The sequence below is a fragment of the Talpa europaea genome (assembly GCF_964194135.1).
Source record: "Talpa europaea genome assembly, chromosome: 6".
Lineage (NCBI taxonomy): Eukaryota > Metazoa > Chordata > Mammalia > Eulipotyphla > Talpidae > Talpa > Talpa europaea.
In genome coordinates, this window is record NC_140072.1 from 99,130,739 (window position 1) to 99,146,162 (window position 15,424).

General features: G+C 33.7%; 1 protein-coding gene across 5 annotated transcripts in view; it reads right to left on the reverse strand.

The window, feature by feature from the left end:
* The window catches only part of DGKH (diacylglycerol kinase eta), a gene marked incomplete at both ends in the record, with an annotated part of 158,098 nt that overhangs the window by 34,237 nt on the left and 108,437 nt on the right, over positions 1-15,424 (reverse strand). For all 5 annotated transcript variants that reach the window (XM_084235586.1, XM_084235589.1, XM_084235588.1 and 2 more), the window contains 5 exons: positions 127-237; positions 6,596-6,713; positions 10,179-10,304; positions 13,724-13,846; positions 14,612-14,888. In XM_084235586.1, the coding sequence (XP_084091712.1) occupies positions 127-237; positions 6,596-6,713; positions 10,179-10,304; positions 13,724-13,846; positions 14,612-14,888 (755 nt within the window). The remainder of the gene's footprint in view (positions 1-126; positions 238-6,595; positions 6,714-10,178; positions 10,305-13,723; positions 13,847-14,611; positions 14,889-15,424) is intronic.

Below are 15,424 nucleotides of genomic sequence, written 5' to 3' on the forward strand. Positions count from 1 at the left end.
TACATGTTGGCATGCAATTTCAGTAATTATTTCTTCACTCTCTAAAGGCAGTGCAAGCAAAAGAGATAATAAATGAAATTAAAGAAAAATAGCCTTCATGAAATAAAATTACTATACTGAAATTACCTGCATTTTTCAGGGTGTTCCTCTCTCTTATTATTAAATTCTAGTGAAATTTTTGCATCTAATCCAATCCCAAAGTAATTGTTCATGACACATTTTTCTGAATATCCATCTCTATGATAATAATGAAAAGCATATAAAAGTCAATTTCAGATTCATAACAATAATTAATTTACACACAAAATATCATTTAAACCATTTAAGCTTCCATTCCTGATAGAAGAAAAACTTAGCAGAGTTTCTGATAGAAGAGTAAAATTTAGCAGGAATCACTTCCTAGTCACATGCCATGTCCCCAACTCCATCGTGTGTGTAATTCTTGGTACATGTGATGTAAAGGGAAGGTAGACAAGGCAGTGCAGGGAGAGAGAGAGGGATCAAAACAGGGGAGGAAAGAGCATGAGGGACTATGGTAATGGTACTCGGGTGATGTGATGGTGGCAGATTTATGGGGACCACACCTGAGGGGAAAAATCAAATACAGTACAAAAATGAGCAATGATGAAAGAAAATAAAAAAGTTTAATAAAAACATTAAAAGAGATAAAAGATAAAAGATTTAACAGTGGCAACAGAGAATTGAGTAAAAGGTAAAAAATCTGTACTATTATTGATAAGTAATTCATTTTAATATAATCATAACATTAAGTATATTTAAATCTGGATTTTTATTTATTTTTTTTAAGATTTATTTATTTATTTATACAAGCACTGGGTATAGTTAGAAGTGTGGGAGGGTGAGAGAATTCACCAGAGCCAGAGAGGGGAACAGAACAGGCAGACTGATGAAACACACTGCTGAGGGGAACAGCAGGCATGTCAGGAGAGGTCTGTGCGCCATGTGGGACCCTTGCCAGCGGCCGGGGATCGAACCAGCACTGCAGAGACTGCGGGCAGCTTCACCACCCAGTGCTCAACCACTACGCCACCAGGGGAGGCCCAAAATCTGGATTTTTAATAGAATCCTGAAGAGAGAGAAGGGAAAGAAAAATGTGCTAAAATGTTTTTCGTGGGAGGAGGGAAGAAGGTATGGAGGCTATAGATACTGGCTGAATTTTTAAACTAACAGGAAAATTAAATACACACACAAATAAACATACTTTGTATGTTTTAAGTGTGAGATAGCTACAATGAGTATTATGTACATATATATACATATTGCAAGGATTATGAGAATATGTGTTGTTTACATAGTCTATTTTTTGGATGAAAAAATGAATGATCCTATCAGTGAAACTAACAAACAATAACAACAAGAACAAACTAAAAAAAAAAACCTGATTTATGCTTGCTTTTCTTTAAATTGTAACAAATTCATAGTTCTACCTCCTACATAAATCCTTCACTACATAGACAAATGGGGGCCCATGTAGTCAGGCACTAATACCCCCTTGTTGGCATCATTAGAAAATCTACTACATCCAATGCACTGTTCTAGGTACTGTAGGAATACAAAGAAGTTTAAAATGCAGTACTGTCCTTAAAGACTGTCATTAGAGAAATGAGATACAATAAAAGCAAAATTAAATGTGGAGGTAAAGCAGGAGGACACATCACAAAAAGAAACACAGTCACCAGAGCTCAATGATGACATGGAAGAACTTCTCAGCCTATCAGATAGAGAATTAATAATCATCCTGATTAAAAAGCAGAAAGAAAACGAAAAGGAAAAAAATGAGCTGAGACAAATAATCACTGAACAGAAGAATGAAATTGAGACCTTAAGAAAGGAAAGAAATGAAACACAGGAGATAAAAAGATTACTAGAAGAGATAAAGAACTCTGGGAAAAGCAATGAAAACAGGACCAATGAAATGGAAGAAAGGGTCAGTACTATAGAAGATACAGAAATAAAAAGAGCCAAAAGAGAAAAGGAGAGAGAAGTGCAAATGAAGCAGTATGAGGAGAATCTTAGACAATTATCAGACTCCATGAAGAGAGGAAATGTAAGAGTTATAGGCATTCCAGAAGGTGAGGAGAGAGACAAAGGAACTGAGAAATTATTCAAAGAGATAATTGAAGAAAACTTCCCAAGCGTGATAAAGGAGATGAATATAGACATACAGGAAGTGAGAGGAACTCCCAATTACCATAATGAAAAGAAAGCTACAGCAAGACACCTAATAGCAAAGCTTGCAAGAGTCCAAGACAAGGAAAAAAATAATGAAACTGGCAAGGGGGAAGAAACAGATAACTTATATGGGAAAAACCAATCAGGTTAACTTCTGACTTCTCCAAAGAAACATTACGGGCAAGAAGAGACTGGAGTAACACATTCAGTAAACTTCAAGACAGCAAATGCCAACCAAGAATACTTTACCCTGCAAAGCTCTCTGTCCTCTACAAAGAAAAAATATGGACCTTCTCAGACAAACAGAAACTCCAAAAATTCATTACAACTAAATCCCAACTCCAAAAAATTCTACAAGATGTCCTAAAGCCAAAACCACAGAGGAATGAACAAGAAGAACAGAATAAAGTAAGGAATAAAATCACAAAAAAGACAAACAAAATGGCAAACACAGATGCCAACGTATCAATATTAACTCTAAATGTAAATGGATTAAACTCATCAGTAAAAAGACACAGAGTAGCAGACTGGATTAAAAAAAAAAATTCAAACTTCTGCTGTCTCCAGGAAACACATTTAACCACAAAAGATAAACACAGACTGAAAGTAAAAGGGTGGAAAACAATCCTACAAGCAAATGGACCAAAAAAGAAGATGGGAACAGCCATACTTACATCAGATGAAATAGACTTCAAATTAAAAAAAGTAAAAAGGGACACAGATGGACACTACATTATGATCAAGGGGACAATACAACAGGAAGATATAACACTCATCAACATATACTCACCAAATGAAGGGGCACCAAAATATATTATACAATTATTATCAGCTTTGAAAACAGATATTAAAGAAAATACATACATTGTAGGAGACTTCAACACCCCACTCTCACCAATGGACAGGTCAACGAGACAAAAAATAAACAGAGACAACTAGAGCCCTACATAAAGACATAAACTCGTGGACTTAACAGACATCTATAGAACACTGCTCCCAAAAAAATCTGAGTACACATTTTTCTCAAGTGCGCATGGATCATTCTCCAGAATCGATCACATACTGGGCACAAGACAAACATCAACATATACATGAAAATCAAAATCATTCCAACTATCTTCTCCAATAGGCATCAAGCTAGAAATAAATCATGAAAAGAAAACAAGGAACCTTCCCACTTTATGGAGATTGAAATCCACACTACTGGAAGACCATTGGACTAATGAGGAGATCAAAGAAGAAATTAAAAAATACTTTTAGTTGAATGACAAGGAGGATACCACTTTCCAGAATGTATGGGATGCAGCAAAAGCAGTAATAAGAGGAAAATATATAGCAGTACAGACTCACATCAACAAACAAGAAAGAACTCAAAGAAACAACCTAACCTCACATCTCAAAGAACTAGAAAAAGAACAACAAAAAAACCCTAAAGCCAGTAGAAGGAAATAATAAAAATCAAAGCAGAAATAAATGAATTAGAAATTAAAAAAACAATCCAAAAGATCAATGAAACCAAAAGTTGGTTCTTTGAAAAAAATCAACAAAATAGACAAACCTCTAGCAAGGCTCACAAAGAAAAAACAGGAGAAAAAAACGTATAAATAGGATTATAAATGAAAGAGGAGAAATCACAACAGACTCAGTAGAAATCAAAAGAATAATAAGAGATTACTATGAACACTTATACGCAAACAAATTTAACAACCTAGAAGAGATTGACAAATTCCTAGAACAATATAATCATCCAAAGCTGGACAAAGAAGAAATAGAACAACTAAACAGACCAATTACAAGCAGCAAAATTGGAGCAGTAATCAAAGCACTCCCCAAAAACAAAAGCCCAGGCCCAGGCGGCTTCACAAATGAATTCTACCAAATGTTCAGCAGTGAATTAGTGCTGATCCTACACAAACTATTTCAAAAAATTGAAAAAGAAGTAATACTACCAAATACATTCTACGAAGCCATGCACAAAATCCAACTCAAAATGGATTAAAGAACTAGACATAAGACCTGAAACCTTAAAATATATAGAAGAAAATATAGGCGAAACACTACATAACATGCACCTCAAAGACACCTTTACAGACACATCACCCAAAGCAGTGATAGTAAAGGCAAAGATCAACAGCTGGGACTACATCAAATTAAAGAGTTTCTGCACAGCAGAGACAATAGCCAAAACAAATAGAAACCCCACTGCTGGGAAAACATTTTTTGCACCCAACACTAATGATAAAGGACTGATCACAAAAATCTACAAAGAGCTGATGAGACTCAACAAAAACAAAGAAAATAATCCAGTCAAAAAATGGGCAGAAAAGCTAAAAAGAAACTTCTCTGAAGAGGAAATACAAATGGCCACCAGGCATATGAAAAAATGTTCAGCATCACTTGCAATCAGGGAAATGCAAATCAAAACTACAATGAGATACCATCTCACACCAGTGAGATGGCACATATTAAAAAAACCAGCAACAACAAATGCTGGTGAGGATGTGGAGAGAAAGGAACTCTCCTGCACTGCTGGTGGGAGTGCAAATTGGTCCAACCACTATGGAAAGCTTTGTGGAGATTCCTCATCCTACTAAGGATAAGAGCTTCCATATGATCCAGCAATTCCACTCCTAGGTATTTACCCAAAGGACACCAAAACATTAATTCCAAAGAGCACCTGTACCTGTATGTTTATAGCAGCACTGTTTACAACAGCTAATCTTTGGAAACAACCCAAATGCCCAAAAATAGATGACTGGATCAAGAAGATGTGGTACATATACACCATGGAATATTACTCAGCATTCAAAAAAGATAAACACATACAATTTGCAGCCACATGGATGGAGCTGGAAGGGATCATGCTCAGCGAAATATGCCAGAAAGAAAAAGAAAAATACCGGACGGTCTCACTCATAGCAGGAATCTAGAAAACCTAAATATGGACCAGGACAAAAAAATAACTATAAGAAAGAAAAAAATCAAAATCAACAAACAACTATGAACCAGAGACACACTTTGTGGGGGTGGGGAGGGATTGGGGTCAAAATCGGGGTTGCAATTGTATGGAGAATATAAAAATTTTTAAAAAGTGAAAAAAAAAAAACAAGCCAATACGCAAATGGACAAAAAGCATGAACAGCTCCTTCAAAAAAGAAGACAAGTTACCTATAGAAATATGAAAAAAATCACATTCAACAGTTAAAAAATTGTCAGTTAAAGCAAAGGCATAGGATTACTTAATTTTAAGTTGGCAAATGCTCAAAAATAATCACCAGTATTAATGAAGTTTTGGGGAAAAGGTACTTCTCTGATTTTTTTTGTTTCTCCATGTACCACATGTAAGTGAAACCATGCAGTGTTTATCTTTCTCCATTTGGCTCATTTACTTAAGATGACCCCTTCTCGATCCTTCCATACTCCCACAAATGGCATGAGTTTATCTTTTTGATCAATGAGTAGTATTCCATTGTTGTGTACGTATACCACATTTCCTTTCTCCACTGATGATGATGATGATGATAATGATGCTAATAATAATAACAATAATAATAATAATAATAATAATAATAATAATAATAAAAGTCACTTCTCTATTCTGCAAGGAAAAAAATAAAATAAATGTGGAGGTAAAAGGAAACTGCCAAAAAATGTAGTTTTTTATAAGGGAAGAGATCAAAGTAGGTCAAAAGTTTTCTGGAACAAGTAAATCCAGAAGCTGGATGTATCAAGATGACAAATTTGGCAAAATAGAAATGAAATGAGTTTAAGTTTGGGGAAAGCATAAAGACAGGTATGAAGGTGCCAATGAATAACATTTCCAGGGAAAGAGAGCAGAAATGTACCTCACTTCCCTCCCCATAAGGTTGATATTGAAAAAAACAGGCTGACGAGGGACAGATCAGGAAAACTACTGCACTTCAACTGGACCAAATGCTCATTGTGATCAACTTTTAAAAATTTTCTGATTATCCCTTTTGTTTTTTTGTTTGTTTGTTTTTTTTAAAGATTTATTTATTTATTTGTTTGTTTGTTTGTTTGTTTGTTTGTTTATGCAAGCACTGGGTACAGTCAGAAGCCTGGGAGGGTGAGAGAATTCACTAGAGCCAGAGCAGGGAGCAGATTAGGCAGAAGGCCCGAAGTACACTGCTGAGGGGAGCAGCGGGCAGCAGGAGAGGACTGCGCGCCATGTGGACCCTCCTCCGGTGGCCGGGAGCAGCCCCGGGGATCGAACTGGCACCGCAGAGGCTGCGGGCAGCTTCGCAACCCAGCGCTCAACTGCTGCGCCACCAGGGAGGCCCTGATTATCCCTTTTGTATGTGAAACCATATTTATTAAAATGTTACCATCAATACAAACAGAAACAAGAAAAGTCAAAACATTTGCAAAAGCATTTTCTTACACTGAATCTGGATCTGGGTCAATAAATGGTGTTGCACCAAAAGGATCAATATTTGCTAGTAACATTTTGTTGATAATAGAACTCCCAGCAATTGAGGCAGCTAGTCCTGCTCTTAAACCTGGCCAGAAAAACAAATACATACAGTATCACATGTAAATAAAAAAAACAGAAAAAATCAGCCTGTTTTCAAGTCTAATAAACATCTTACTCCCAAAGCATGGTTTTCAGTACCCTTTCTTTTCTCATTAATCAAAATTAAGAACCGACATTGCAAATACAAGATTTTTGATGCTTCTTAAGACCTATATATTATTAAAAAATTAAGAAAATCAGGACCTGTTAAGAGTCCCTTAGTGAATTTGTCATTTCCATCCCAGAGAATCTATGACTTCAACAAATGAATGTTACTTCCTTTGTTATAGCAAAGTAAGTATTAAATCTGTAAGGATCTTGGATTAAATATCGAATTACCCAAAATTTCATGGAGTTAGCACTTTCATACTCTCAAAGCATAAATAATAATATTCAATTTTTAAAGTGTAAATAGCTATCCTAAAGTAAAAACTCAGGAATGTGTCAAGAACAAATGGTAAGTTATTAAATGCAGGGATTTATAAATGTTCAAGAACATAGCACTGAACAGTAAAAATGAAGTATTTATCTTACCTGTCACTATGCAACTCTTCAAATTTATTTCATCTTTCCACTAACCACAGTATTCAAAGTTAATGATTTTATAATCCACCCAACCCACACTTCTTCCCTGAAAAATACAATTGCTCTATTTCTTATCTTTACCAATGCCACTTCATCAATACCTATGTTTTTAAATTTGTTCCAATTAATTTTCTTTCTTTTTTTATTGAAGTAACATCACATGCACCAAGGTATTTAATTATTTTTGATGTGGTTGTAAATGAGATTGTTTTCCTGAATTCTCTTTCTCTTAGTTGATTATCCATGTGTAGAAATGCAACATATTTTTAACTAATTTTGTACATGATCATTGTTATATTTATTATTGCTAATAGCTTTTTATTAGCATCTTTGGGATTTTCTACATATATCATTATGTCATCTTCAAATAGTGACAGTTTTACTTCTTTTACAATTTAAATACCTTTTTATATATATAAAAGATTTATTTATTTATATAAGAACTGGGGTACAGATCAGAGGTGCAGGAGGGTGAAAGAATTCACCAGAGACAGAGTGGGGAGCAGAACAGGCAGACAGACCAAAGACACTGCTAAGGGGAGCAGCGGGCGGCAGGAGAGGTCTGCACACCATGTGGGTTTCTCCCTGGCTGGCCAGGAATTGAACCCGCACTGCAAAAGCTGCAGACAGATTTACAGCACGGTGCTCAACCCACTGTGCCCCTGAGGAGGCCTCTTTATATATTTTCTTGTGCAATTGCTCTTAATAGGGCTTCCAATACTATATTGAAGAGTAGTGGTGAGAGTGGAGATATCCTTGTCTTGTTCTTGAGCTTACAGGAAAAGTTTTCAGGTTTTTGCCATTGAGTGTAATGTCATTTGTAGGTTTATCAAATATGGCCTTTATTATGCTTAGGCATATCCCTTCTATACCCATTTTGTCGAGGATTCAGCATCATAAAAAAAGTTGAATCTTCTCAAAAGCTTTTTCTGTATTTAATGAGATGATCATATGGTTTTTGTCTTTTCTTTTGTTGATGTGGAGTATCAGGTTTATTAACTTGTATATGTTGCACCATCCCTTGCATCCCAGGAATAAATTCCACTTGGTTATGACACATGATACTCTTTATGTATGTTGCATTTGATTTGCCAAGATTTGCTGAGGATTTTGCATCTATGTTCATGAGAGATACTGGGTTGTAGTTTTCCTTTTTGGTGAAGCCCTTGTCTGGTTTCAGAATCATGGTAATGTTGGCTTCATAGAACATATTTGTAAGTTTTCTCTCATTTTGAACTGTATAGAAGAGTTTGGGTGGGCCTTGTCTTTTGTTTTGGGGGAGGCTTTGGATTCCTGTTTCAATTTCCTTACTTTTAATGGGTCTGTTCAGATTTGCTCTTTCTTTCTTATTCAGTCCTGGAATGTCATTAACATTCTTAGGGCTGGTCATTTGCTGTAGCTGGTACAATTTGTTACCATATAATTTTTTGTAATACTTCCTTATGATCCCTTGTATTTCTGCAGTATCTGCTGCAACTTGTTTTCTTGTATTTCTTCTTTTATTTGTGTTTTCTCTTTCTTGTTCTTTGTGTCTAGCTAAAGGTTTATCTAGTTTGTTAATCTTTTCAAAGAACTAGCTTTTGGTTTGTTGATCTTGTGAACTGCTCTTTTCATCTCTATTTTATTAGTTTCTACTCTAACATTATTTCCTTCATCAACTGAATTTTGGTTTTGGTTTTTCTTCTTTTTCTAGTTCCATTATCTATGAGTTTAGATTTCTTATTTGTGGTCCTTCTTGTTTCCTGGATAGGCCTGTACTGCTATAAAGTACCCTCTTAGTATTGTTCCTGATGCATCACATAGGTCTTTATCACATGTCTTCATTTCACTCATCTCCAGGTATTTTTGATTTCACCTTTTTTTTCCACCTTTGAGTTTCTCATTGATCTAGTAGCTGTTCCACTGTACATTGTTTATTCTCTACAAATTTATAATTTTCCCTTTCCTTCTTTTGGTTGATTCTAGTTTTGTAACATTATGGTCTGAAAAGATGTCTGATAGAATTTCATTCTTCCTAAATTTATTGAGGCTTCTTATGTGTCCCAACATATGATGTATGGTTGAAAATGTTCCACGAGCACTTGAAAAGAATGTGTATTCTGCTATTTTAAGTATTCTGCTATTCTGCTACTTGTTTTAAGTGTTTTTTCAACACTTCTATTCCCTTGTTATCTCTGTTTCCTCTACCCAACATTGAAAGAGGGATACTAAACTGTACAATATAAGTTTGAATTGTAATAAATCTTTAAAAAGAACTTGTAGGAGAAAATGGTTTTCAAGGTGTAACTTAAGCTCTAATCTACACTTGAATGCATGGAAAAAATTTTCTCTGAGTCAAAAAACTGGTATTTAAGTCAAACAACTGAGACATCTATATTTCCCTCCCTCCCTGCAGCACAAGTTCTTTGGTTTCCACCAGTACCAACCTGGTAAATTCATCTTATCATGGCAGGAATGAATGCTCAGACATTCCAAAGTGAAGCAATATTAGTAGTGTAAAAATAACCACAGAGAGACCTGTGGCTTAAAACTGAAAGGAAAACTGTGGAGATACTTAAAAATAAGTGGTAGAATATAGGGATAAGATTCACCTTAGGTCCTTACCACATGCAGGTTCCTGGGCTCTATTCTAGACCTACTCAACCAACATTTCTCAGGCAGGGCCCAAATACATGTATTTTATTCCTTCCCAGGCAGTTCTTATACACACAAAAGTCTAAGCATCTGGATTCTGGTTGATAAGTATATCAAGAACATTCTCCTAAAGGAACATTTATCAAAATTTCTATAGTTCATGGAAATGAGTACTTACACATTTATACATAAAAACTTAAAAATATACCATTTTTTTCAGAATCTGTACTACCTGGGCAGATTATTCTGGTATTGAGCACAGGGAGGTTTTCTTTACAAGCTGCCACAGTGGGACCAGGGGCAGAGTCAGTTTGGGAACGGCTTGCCCGACCATCTGGAGACCGAGGTGCCATTTTAACTGTTGGCAAAGAGTCAAAATTAAAAAAAGGTAATGAAAAATGTATAAAAATAAGCTAGCCCCTAGAAATTTAAGGCAAAATAATTCAATGCATGTTTGAATTGATCCATGGAACTGAAAGTATTACACTGAATTTATGTAAAAATATTACATTGAATATTACATGAAATTTTTTACCACTTTGTTTTCATTTTTCTTGAGACTTAGTATATGGAAGGAATTTGCCATAGCTTCCTGACTTGATCATTCATTTCAAATAGAGATGGGTAAAAAAGAGATGCTTACCATAACTAAAGGTCAATAATAATCATAATTTGAATGTAATCAACCCATAGTTATGATAAAAAAATTTTGAATGTTGATAATTTTGATTGATATGTTACAATGCATACAACCACAGCAATCCTTTTTTCATAGATGATGAGATCAAATTCAATTAATGTGATTCCAAGAGCTAATATGTAAAACATGAGTTACTATTTTCTTCTATAAATGGAAAGGAAAATAGTATTTTTTTCAAATGAAACCCATATATTTTTTCTGCACTTTTAACTATTCATTCCAAACAATGATTTGCCCAGAACAGTTCAATCACACTCATGGAAAAACACACACATTTTAAAAATTATTCCAAAACAAAATTACTCTCAAAGTAAATAACAAAAAAAAAAAAAATTAACTCTACCTAAACTGGGACAATTTAATGGAGAGCAAATAATATTTTTAACTAATTAAGGAGCTATTTGGCAGGTGTTTAAAAAACACTAATCCTCAAATTCAGTTTAAAATTACTCTACAATTTAATTATTTTTCCTCTTCTTAAGACTGATTACAAATGAAGTATATTAATCTTACACTCTCTTTTGTCTATTCAGAAACAGACCAGTTGCACTAAAGAAGTAAAACAGTCTTTCTTCTTTTTGACAGATAGGAGTACTGTGGTTAATTTCCAATCAAAACAAGCTTTTGATATTCATCTGATAAAAAACAGATGTTTTTTATGACTAAGACTGATGTTCTGTTGGAGGTAACAAAATTAATGTTTCATGGTTCTTAAACATAACATCTCATTGATCATATTAATATTCTGTATCTTGCACATCTCAGACATTACTATATAACTTAGTGTAATACAATTAGTGTGCTTCAAAAATTATGATTTTTTGATATAGACACACTTCTGTTATTACTGATTCCCACACTAAGCTGAATTACTAGCTAAAAATTAGGATCAAATACTGCAGCATTAGAGAGAGTATTGTATAATCTGTCTACTTTGATATCAGTATCTATAGCACTAGATCTGTATTTTTTAATTTCCTTTGCAGATTACAATGGAATTTTCCAGTTCGTGAGAGTATAAGAAGGTGGATTGATAGCTGGTTGGAAAATCATTTGTAATAAGTACTGAAAGAGCAATCCTCTATAAAAGAGGCACTATCTTAGAAGAAATTACAGAATACGATAAAGACCCCACTGTCAGTCCAGCTTGTGTTAACATTTCTAATGGCTGAAATTATACAAGGCCTGCTTATCAAATTCTAGATGAAGTAAACTTGAGATGACAGAATCAAGCTTCAAAATATTTTCACTAGGTGAAATGATAAACCCAAATTGAAAAGATAAAAATGCACACCAATAAATATAATCTCTATAATATGGTTTAAAAAACACTTGCACAAAAACAGTAGAGGAAGTCAGGTTTAATATAATATTAATATATAATACTTCAAGCCAAAGAAGAAATCTTAGGTAGTCTTTATAACATCAAAAATGTCCAAAATGAGTGGTGCGTAGGTATTAATGTATTACTGCATTACAGAAAAACCTGGCTGATTTTGTTCCAAAGGGGATATCATATTTTAAGATATTTATCAAACAAGTATAAGCAGAAAAAACCAAAGTTTGAAATCATCCAGTTAAAACTTGGTAGAGGAATTTAGGAGAGATAATTTTGGAAAAGAAGACACAAGGTATGGAAAGAGAATGTGGTACATGACAAAGTCATCCTCAATATAGTGAAGTATGTATGTGAAGTTGCTTTAGATGAATCATAATGCATTACCCAAATGAAAGTAGTTGTAAGAACATAACATAAACCTTTATTAGTAGTAATGTAACCATAGGTAGAAATTTAAGGGAGAAAAATGTAAAGTTCAATAAATAAAGAAAAATTTTCTAGCAATTAGAGTCACCATAAGAGTGGGATGGATTGAAAGTGAGGGGACCAAAGGCTCAATAGCCATTTATTCAGAGGGATATAAATATGCCTGCACTAGACCGTATTATGCTCAACAGGAGCACAGAAAGTTAGAAAGATATAAGGTTATGCAATTGAGTTGTGTGTTGGAATAGGTACATATAATATCTCAGCGTTGTGGTTAAGTGCCAGACACATGAAGTCTGTTACATTTGATTTAAGGTGTCTTAGAGTTTAAATACAATCAAGGAATATTCTTTCAAAGTTAATGTAATTAGCAGCATCAGCAGCAATAGCAATAATAATAACAACAGCAAATATCTTATATAGTACTGTGTACCAAACCCTATTAAGAAACATTATTATTATTATTATTTAATTTTCATAATAAGTAGGCACATTATGAAGTAGGTACATTACATCCCCATTTTACAGAAGAGGTAATCAATTCTAGAAAAGTAAAGTAATCTGCCCATTTTTATATGAAATGAAAGAGGGCAAAAATTTAATGATTGTGAACAGTTCTGATATAATAATGTTGATTTATTTTATTAGGACTATGAAACTCATATTCATGTTATCTTTCTCATCTTTATTAATATCTTAATTTCTCTTTGTCTTTTTCTAGTAAATTAATTTTTTCCTTTTATAATATGAAATGTTAAAAGTATAAATTCATTCTTAATCAAACCTTAAAAGTGGAGAAACAGTATTATTCAAGCAACTGTACTGTTAATTTCCAGCAAAAATAATTTTAGTAGAGAGGGTTGTAATCCTACAATTTTAAAGCTTTAGCCATAAGGATTAGCAACAGCCTAGGATAATCAGCTGAACTTGAGGGACTGCTGAATCATTTAAATGCCAAATTTTATGCAAGTGGGGTCTGCAGCTTTCATACAATTCTCAAAGGAATCTGTGGGCTAATATAGCATAAAATCGGCTGATTTAGCGGGTGTTTCCTTTTCAGAAAAGGGCATCTAGCCATACTCAGTCCCTTAACCCCTAGTTTATTGCTATAATCTCTAGATTATATAATAAAAGAGGCATATAAGAGTATCTAACAATAGTCTAATGTTATCTTTATTATTTTAGCTTCTGAAAGGCCTTGTTAAAAAATACAAATACAAATAGTTTACTTCAAACTAATAAGTTTTCTGAAAACTAACAGTTAATTAACATTTTATTTAATTCTAAAACAATTTTATAATAGTTATCTTACCAGCTAATGTTTCTTTTGCATCATCATCTTTAGAATCTTCTTTAGATTCATCTGTTTCTGTACTATCATAATCAAATGACTGATTAACTGGCTCACAGGGGTGAACTGTATGGTCATCCATTGCTTTAAGTAGAAGATAAATATGTTTAGACAAGTAAAAATAAAATTCAAAAATTTTAATGTACACATAGGAAGGAAAATGGAAACAGATGCCAAAAGAAATTCCATATTCACAAATAAATACTTATTGGGAATGAACTTGGGGATGATGTCTATAAATACTAGAGATTATAAAACTAAATAGAACTGTCAAAATTACATTTTTTCAGAAGAAAAACTATTTAAGAATATTTAGAAGAAGAAACTACAAGTCTAATTACAAGTTACAATCTGTAAAGTGGCTTTTGAATATTATTTATATAAAAATTAACTTTCAATAAGCTACTAAAATACTGAGGAGTATATAAACATTATGTTAATACAAAAAATTAAAATACATGCAGAACTTTCATAACCTCTTCAAGAACAAAGTAAAAATTTAAGAAAATATGTTAAGAAAATATTTTCAAGTAGTTTATAGGTTTGATTTCTTTAAAAATTTAAGATTCCAATTAAGTAAAAATATTCAAAAAGTTAAAATATTATATAAACTAACATTCAGTTTAAGTTCAGTGTTTCCAGTGTACTTTGGGGTTTATTTTATGTGTCAATATGCTAAGCATAAGCTGGATGAATACAAATTTCACTTTAATGACGTCCTTTCTTTCTATCTTGTCTTAAAATAATTCTTGAGTGTGTCCAGTCTGACCAATATCCGCCCACAAGACCATTGCTCTTGCAATAGAAATGCTGCTAACTTCCTCAGGAGCTAATTTTGTTAATATGTACCTTTTGCGGCTTCTTCAATGACTTGCCTCACAGCTTTCTTTAAACTGTTTGCCCGCAGCATTATTTCCTTTGGTTTGACAGCCTTCTGAGAGGAGGGTCTTGTCGTGTCATCCACAAGTTGTTCCTTGCTTTCACACAAGGAATCTTCACTCGAAGATTCTACAGGATCTTCTTCTACGATGACAGGGCTGACCCCAGAGAAATCTGAAGGAGCTTTTTGAAAGTCTGTGTGCAAGGCCTGGAGCAGTTGTTCCAGTTTCTCGTTAAGGACTGAACACTAAGAAACAAAAATTCAGTCACAAATCTCCACTTGGTGAAGGGAAAATAAGTGAATGATTTCTTATTTAAAAGGAAGATGCTTGTTTTGATGTTCACTATTAATTGGAAATCTTATAAATTATACTTTAAACATTTGTGGGCTGAAGAATTTATAATTAAAAAATAGTATATTTTATATGAATTTACTGAACTATACTTCCAGAACCATTCAGACTACATCTCATGGGCAAAAACCTATACTGTGTATAGCTATTTTTCCTTAGATGAAAATAACAATTTACTATAAAGTGACACCTGCGCAAAAATATATATACATTATGCAGAATTTGCTATACAGAATTTTGTTATACAAAACTACTTAAAAAAATCAGCTATGGCACCTGCATGTCAATAGCAGGTCTGGCTGTCTTTGCAAGCGTGCCTTCAAAGTTTTGGTTTGCAAGGGTGTGAATAGTGCCTATGGGATTACTGGCTCAAAGAAAGGACAGAAAGGAAAGTGCATAAGGATAAAGAAGAAAAAGAAGGGAGATGCTG